The sequence below is a fragment of the Lepisosteus oculatus genome, chromosome 23 (assembly GCF_040954835.1).
Source record: "Lepisosteus oculatus isolate fLepOcu1 chromosome 23, fLepOcu1.hap2, whole genome shotgun sequence".
NCBI lineage: Eukaryota > Metazoa > Chordata > Actinopteri > Semionotiformes > Lepisosteidae > Lepisosteus > Lepisosteus oculatus.
This window is the reverse complement of record NC_090718.1, coordinates 661,501-668,473: the sequence shown is the minus strand read 5'-3', so window position 1 is coordinate 668,473 and position 6,973 is coordinate 661,501. Positions and strand designations below refer to the sequence as shown.

At 54.8% G+C, this 6,973-nt stretch overlaps 1 protein-coding gene across 2 annotated transcripts; it reads right to left on the bottom strand.

Annotated features, from left to right (window-relative positions):
• Positions 1–3,699: 3,699 nt before the first annotated feature.
• leng1 (leukocyte receptor cluster (LRC) member 1) lies at positions 3,700–6,905 on the bottom strand. Of its 2 annotated transcripts, none has more exons than XM_069182374.1 (5): positions 6,818–6,905; positions 5,213–5,470; positions 4,718–4,885; positions 4,357–4,634; positions 3,700–4,097 (listed from the first exon to the last, which is right to left on the bottom strand). In XM_069182374.1, exons 2-5 carry the CDS (start codon positions 5,435–5,437, stop codon positions 3,893–3,895), a joined length of 876 nt encoding a protein of 291 aa, XP_069038475.1. In that variant the 5' UTR covers positions 5,438–5,470; positions 6,818–6,905; the 3' UTR covers positions 3,700–3,892. The 2 variants fall into 2 exon arrangements, with proteins under 2 accessions (XP_069038475.1, XP_069038474.1); XM_069182373.1 differs by lacking the exon at positions 6,818–6,905 and adding an exon at positions 5,776–6,793.
• Positions 6,906–6,973: the final 68 nt, after the last annotated feature.

Genomic DNA, 6,973 nt, shown 5'->3' with positions numbered 1-6,973 from the left:
ATTATGTTAAAACAGGACATCAGTGTAGTGAATTATCAGAATGAAGGAGTGAAGGAACAGTCAGCTGATATCAGTGTCCATTCCTGAGGCTGGTACAGATTCTCCAGAGGCCGTCCCTGAGAAAATACCCACAGCAGTGTAGGAGCAGCTCAGACAGAGGGATCAAAGAGCACAACACAGTTTACTACAACAGAGATCATCTCCTTTCAACACAACAGCTGACAACACTATTCCACATCACGATAGCAGTTATAAGAATGAACAGAGAGAGACACGATACAAACATAACACACAGCAAACTGAAGAGATCCAGCAGAGACTGAGTGTAAGATCTGTACAGGTATATAAACAGTATAAAGCAACACATATGTAACAGATATTCAACACATAATAATGTCTTTGTCTATAAATATTCAATGAAGTTTCTGGAATAAATAACATTTAAATGATGACATTCAGGGAATTATATTTAAATAAAGATGAAACCACAATCTGTATTCTCTCTATATCTCTTCTAGGGCTGGCAAAATATATAATAGTAATATAATTAACTTTTCAGCTCACACAGATGAACAAGTAATCTGTATCTGTCTTCGAGATCTGTCATGTACACAGTATTAGGCTACAACAGGAGAGACTGGAGCTAAACCAGCTGGTTACTGGTATAACTGGACCAAACAAACACCTTTTTCCCAGCTCTTCAACTGCTGCTGATATAAAAACACCTGAATCATCTGCAGAGACACTGACCCCTCCAAGACCAGGACTGGACAGTCCTGCTGCAGATACACACTGACCCCTCCAGGACCAGGACTGGACAGCCCTGCTGCAGACACACTGACCCCTCCAGGACCAGAACTGGACAGCCCTGCTGCAGACACACACTGACCCCTCCAGGACCAGGACTGGACAGCCCTGCTGCAGACACACACTGACCCCTCCAGGACCAGGACTGGACAGCCCTGCTGCAGACACACTGACCCCTCCAGGACCAGGACTGGACAGCCCTGCTGTAGACACACACTGAGCCCTCCTTTATTGTCCCAGAGGGGAAAGTGTTTTTGCAGGCAGGTAAAAGACACAACACAATACACAGCACATTTAACACAACAAGAGCCTATTTATAAAATGCACGATGAGAATTATTATATAAAGTAAAATCTCCCCTCAGTTCTCACAGCTTCTGTTAAAGACAAGCTCTTGTCCTGCCTACCTCCTTCCTCAGGGCTGTGGAGTGGACAGTGGACTGTCCAGCTGGTCCTCATGATCCTCACAGCTCAGGGACTCAGCCTTTGGAAAGGTCTGAGCTTCAGGCTTGTTTCTCCAGTAACAGGTAGAAGACGCGCTCTGATGCATGAGGGTCTCGCCATCATCGTCTTCTACATCATCATCTTCATCTGCACGAAGGTTCACGATCACTGAGGCTCAACGTGTCTGAAGCAGAAATAAATAAATCTCTGTCTGGATCAGAGATCTGTCACTTTCCAGCTATGATTTTAAACCCCTGATCAGTTTTACAGCTCAGGGTAAAAGCTGGAGGTCTGTGGCCTCTCTTACACTCACTCTCATTCTACAATTTGCTGGAGGCTGTATTGATCCTTTTGTAATTGATCCTGTTTTGACTATTGTGTCTAAACCCCTCTGTACATCTGTCAAACTCCCCACGTCTCATTCCAGCTGTAACAGATACAGCTCCTGTCTGAAACAGTCAGTAAGATCACTGTGTATCGACACCCTTGTCTGTCTTTGCCTCCTTGAGTCCCTGCAGATCTCCCTCTGTGAGAAGGTGACAATATTCCTCCCGCAGTCCCTCTCTGTCAGGCTGCCCTGAGACAGGACTGGCCACAGTGTGGCGCCACTGCAGGCTTGCAGAACAGGACTCTGACTCTCCAGTGTCAAGAGCTGCACCTGCGGACACTGATTGTCTGATGGGATGACTGGACTGGGAGGATTCTCACATGGGATTGAGCTGAATAAAAGCTGTCAGGCTCAGGAAGGAGTAGAGTAAGAAAGAGTAGCTGTTGGTCTTGGGCTGTTTGGTGAAAGCCTGTTGTTTTCTTTTGTTGATGCTTGTGAATGTTTTTATTTATTGTCCTTTTGGTTTCACAGGTTTGTGCTTTTTTAGAGCCAGGATCCACCCTGTGTGGTGGTGGCAGTGAGACAGTGCCTCTAGTGGTCATGTGTGGTGCTGCAGCCTGGAGCCCTGTGACTGGACAGCTGACCCACAGGGGCTCAGGAGAGGGAGTCGGGCCTGAAGCAGAGAACCAGCAGTGTGCTGGAGCCCAGCCTGTCTGAGAGGGAGGAGACAGGAGCCCTGCAGGTGAGTGTGGGGCTGTGGCCCAGTCACCCTTCTGCTGGTGGGACTGGTGTGGTGGTCTCTCTGCACCAGGAGCCCAGCTGGTGTGGCAGCTGCTGGTGCTCTGGACAGGACTGGCTCCAGCCTGCAGGACCCTGAGCTCAGGGCTGTGGAGGGGCTGGACTGTCCCAGGTCAGGGTCAGCAGGGGGAGAGGAAGGAGTCTGCTGGGAGCCTGAGCCTCAGGGCAGACGGGAGCAGAAGAGTGCAGCTCTGTCCTCCCTGAGCCCCTGGGAGAGGAGGATCACAGCAGGGCCAGAAACTCAAGGGCTGTGGTTTCATTTTCTTTTTTTATTACAATAAAAGCTTTTCTTTAGCAAGGGGAACACAGTGCTGAGTGTCAGTCCAGTAGATCAGCAGGCCTGCAGCCCTACACAGTGCCAGCTGTCACCAACCAGTGGAGGCTGAGATCGATACTAACCAACCAGGCAGCTGCTTTTCCCTGCAGGGCCTGACGTCTGCCCCCTCCTCTCCAGCAGGTCTCCCCTGGGGAGAGTCTCTCCTGCAGCTTCCCGAGAGGAGACTGGGGTCCCACAGGCAGGAGCTGGAGGACTGGGGCTGCGTCTGCTGTCTCACCCTGCAGGAAACACCCCAGCAGAGCGATCACCCCTGAACCCCGACCAGACTCTCCTTCTCTTCCTGCAGAGCTGTGACCCAGAGGAGATCGGAGTCTCCTCTCCTTCTTGGGACTCGAAAACACAAAACCAGTGTTCAGTTAATAAAGAGCTCAAACCGAAACCCCAGTTCTATTCTTCCCACACTGCTGGGCTCGTGTGTGAGTTTAGCCGGTGCTCTGTTATCACTGTAAACTCTTCCTTCACCCAGATAGAACAATACAAACAACCCCCACCCCTCTGGGGTCCTTCCACTGTACCAGGGGCTGTCTCAAGCCCCTCTCGCAGGGCTGCCTGTGCAGATAGTGATGCTGTAAGGACAGGCAGAGCTCTGCTAGTGGGACACAGTATGGGTGGCAGCTGAGTCTGGAGCAGAAGCCCTCGCTGTGCTGTGGTTCAGTCTGGGTCAGATCAAGGCCAGTGAACTACTGCAGGTCTGGACGCGGAGAGGGGCCTGAGGTTAACCTCACCCCGCCACAGAACAACACCGCTGACAATCACTCATCATCACACGGCTGGGCTGTCCTGTCGCCTCACAGGACACAACAGCAGCACCTGAGCCCAGATCTCCCGCCCACGGGTGGTGTGCAGAGCTCTAGACCTGCTGCTTCAATTCCCTCAGGCTGCAGCTGGAGTGGGCTGTACCCACAGGAGGTACCCCTCCCCAGGACCGGAGCTCCCACCTCCCACAGGGAGCGTTAACCCAGGAGTGACAACGACAGACTCACAGCTGGAACCTGAAAGGGAATTTATTCAGGGCGCAGGATAAGAAATGTCTTTACACAAAGAGTGGTGGGTGGCTGAGGCCAATCCAAGAAGAGCTGGAAGAAACTGTGGCTGCAGGGGTCTGTGCCCCGTTCTCCTCTCGTCTTCACCCAGGAGCCCTGCTCTGTGGCTGCAGGGGGGCGTTACTGGACTCCCTCCTCACAGGGGGCCCAGATCCCCGTCCCTGCGCCGCGGCCGCCGAGCCAGCTGGGGACAGTACTGGCTGTTGTAGGGTCTGTCCCTCTCGTCCGGCTCCTGCGCCGCTGACCGCTCCCCCTCGGCCCGGCTCGCCAGCAGGGCCCGAGCCCGGCGCCTCTCCTCCGCCTCCCTCCGCACGCGCTCCTCCCGCAGCCTGTCCAGAGAGCTGAGGGACACAGCGGTCAGCACACTGGACATTTCTCAGACCAGTTATCACATTACTGCAACAAAACACATCCATTGGCGTTACAGAAAAAATAGTCCTGTTGCCTCGTTCGGAGTCTCAGAACGTGGCGCTGGGCTGGGCTGGACTGGGAATCGGGTCTGCTGTGTGATGGCAAGGAGAGGTTGTACACCTCACTGTGTCCACCTGACTCTCACTCCGGTGGGAGCTGCCGATTCTAACCTGACGCATAAGCCCTTACCTCTGCCCGCCCTCCTCCTGCTCTCGCTCCCTCTTCCTGCTCCTCTTCCTCTCCACCCGCCTGCTCTTCGTCTGCAGGGCTCGGTCCACGTCTCTCAGGGGGTCCAGCGCCGCCTTCAGCCTCCGGTCCTTCTTCTCTCGCTCCCCCTCCCCCCGGCCCGCCCCCAGCTCCTCCCCCGGCTCCGCCCCCACCCGCCTCTCCAGGTACCAGGGCGTGGCCTCGCTGCCGGGGGCGGGGCCCAGCGACACCAGCAGGCCAATGGCGCGCTCCTGGCGCTCCTGCGGGAAGACGGACAGGTTGGCGGCCGGGACAGAGGCGGGGCGCTCGGACCGGGCCGACGGAGCCGCGGCGCCGGACACACCTTCTCCTCCCTCTTCTCCCGCAGGTACTCCTCGTTCCCTCGCTTCTCCGCCCCCTCCTCCGGGGGGAAGAGGTCGAGGTGCCCCACCAGCGGCGCCTGTCCTTCGTGCCCCTCCTCGCCCTGGGGCAGCGCAGCTCGAGACTTCCTCCTCAGGAGCTCCGTCCGGGCCTGAGAGACACAGAGCTGTCAGCAGGGGGCGCCACCAGCAGGCCCCCCGACTATACTGGGGGACAGGACAGTTCGGACCACGAGACGCTGCACTGGGTTGTATGTGTCCCCACTGTCTGTGTGGGTCTCACCCCCAAGACAAAGACACCCGGGTTAAACTGGTTTCTAGGAAGACTGTCCCCAGTGCGAGCTGGGGTGAGTGTGTGTGTCAGTACGAGAGAGTGTGCGCATGCGTGTGCCTGCCCCATGATGATACCCCGCCTGGCTCCCGCTGCATGCTGGGACGGGCCGGCCCCTACAGCGAGGGGCGGCTGTTGTCATGGTTACCTCCTGCTCCGCGCGCTCGACCCTGCGGCGCAGCTCCTGCTCCTCCTCGGCGGCGCGCGCCTCGTCCCGCCGCACGCGGGCCACGTTGTCCTTGTTGCGCACGTGCCAGCTCTTCTTGGGCAGAATATTCATGATTCCGCGACTTTTAATCTCCTTCACAAGCAGAACCAGCTGCGGCAGCGTCCGCCGCAGCACTCGGGTGCACACGAGCCCCTTCCAGCTCATTCACGGAGAACACGAACACGAGGGTTTACCCACCTGCCAACAGCATGGGGAAATCGCAATACAAAAACATTTCTGCAGACAACACTGAACTCGAAACAGAAACAAACCGGTGATTTAATAGCAGGAGAGTGGCTAGGAACCTTTCACGGAGCCCCAGCGAACGGCTGGATCGCCGCAACGTCAGACCACAGCTCTCACAGCCCCAACGCAATCTGAGCGCAATAAAAGGTTTTCTCACACACTTCCCTGCTCCCTCACGAGTCCGCGAGTCCCGGCCGCTCGTAAGTCTCACGGAATGAGCTCAAAACACTTGATACAAATTCATATCAGCCGCTCACCGAGGGAATCCTCCATGTTGTAAACACAGGAGCGGTGACGCAGTGTCCGCCGAAACCACAGGCACTTCCTGTCGTATCAGGCGCTGCAATTGGTCCACACCTCTTCGTCCCGCCTTCGCTTCTCTTCCTTCCGATTGGTTCAGGTTGACGTCAATCACTCGTCGCCAGTGGAGACGCCGTCGGTCTGTAGCGCGGGTCCGCCTATTTCCTTGGTGCACACGAAATCTTTCTTTTTACCCTAACCAACGTCTTAAAGTGATCTAATCACATATTTAAAACATGGGATACACTCCTACCGAACAAACCTCGGCAGTGCCAAGGGTCTTCTAGTCGGGAAAGACGCAAAGCGTTTAAAGAACGTGGGTTTCCTCTAGGCGGCATTTCCGTGTTTTTTGTGCCGCGGGGCTTCGATTGGATGACATTATGTCAAGAGCACCGCCTCCCCTCCCCGGTTCTGTCCTGTGATTGGTTGTCTTCTCCGTCACGCAGCGCTCAGTTCCGCGCCTCTCCCCTTAGCCCCACCTTCCGCCTTTCCCGATTGGTCTACGACAACCGCGCTCGCCTCCCGATTGGCCAGGCCTGTCCGGCGGCAACACCCCGCCCCCCCTTGACCCCGCCCCCCGTCGGGTTCCGCTTTGCAATTGGAGCCGCCGCCGACACCGCTGCAAGGTGCGTATATCTCACTTTCAAAGTTTCTCTCAATAAAACAAGGCAAAACACACTCAACAGCGCAGCTACATATCGCTTTGTGCGCTTGCAGCTACAGATCCGCGTAGAAGCGGCTGTGTGGTTTTCGCTCAGCTCAGGTGATGGATTAGGCGCCGCTGTGCATCGGAAAACCACGGTTTTACAGGAAACCGGCGATTCGTGCAGATCGGAGAATATTTCGGGAGTAAGGCACTGCGATTCAAAATCGAAATCAAACCGATCGCGGGGATTTTAAACGCCCCGGAGATGTTAATTATTTTATTCAGGAGTGATGTTTTAAAAGCATATTTACGGATTTCCGCTTTTATTTTCCCGATCAGAAACTCTTTCCTACCTGCACTTGAAAGCCAAACTGCGCTCAAAACGCTCCGCCAGAACTTCTGTATTCTGTACGTTTTTTTAATGCATACAGTGTATACGTATTTTGTATTTTTCTAAACAGATACAAAAAAAGCTTGCATTTCCAACATCTAGTAAATGATACAAACGC

Bases quoted from the DNA above. Each gene is read 5' to 3' on its own strand.
- leng1 (XM_069182374.1), bottom strand. From the start codon at position 5,437: ATGAGCTGGAAGGGGCTCGTGTGCACCCGAGTGCTGCGGCGGACGCTG. The intron at 4,635-4,717 runs GTGTGTCCGGCG...GTCTTCCCGCAG, and splicing joins GGGAGAAGAGGGAGGAGAAG to GAGCGCCAGGAGCGCGCCAT. The intron at 4,098-4,356 runs GTAAGGGCTTAT...TGTGTCCCTCAG, and splicing joins CAGGAGGAGGGCGGGCAGAG to CTCTCTGGACAGGCTGCGGG.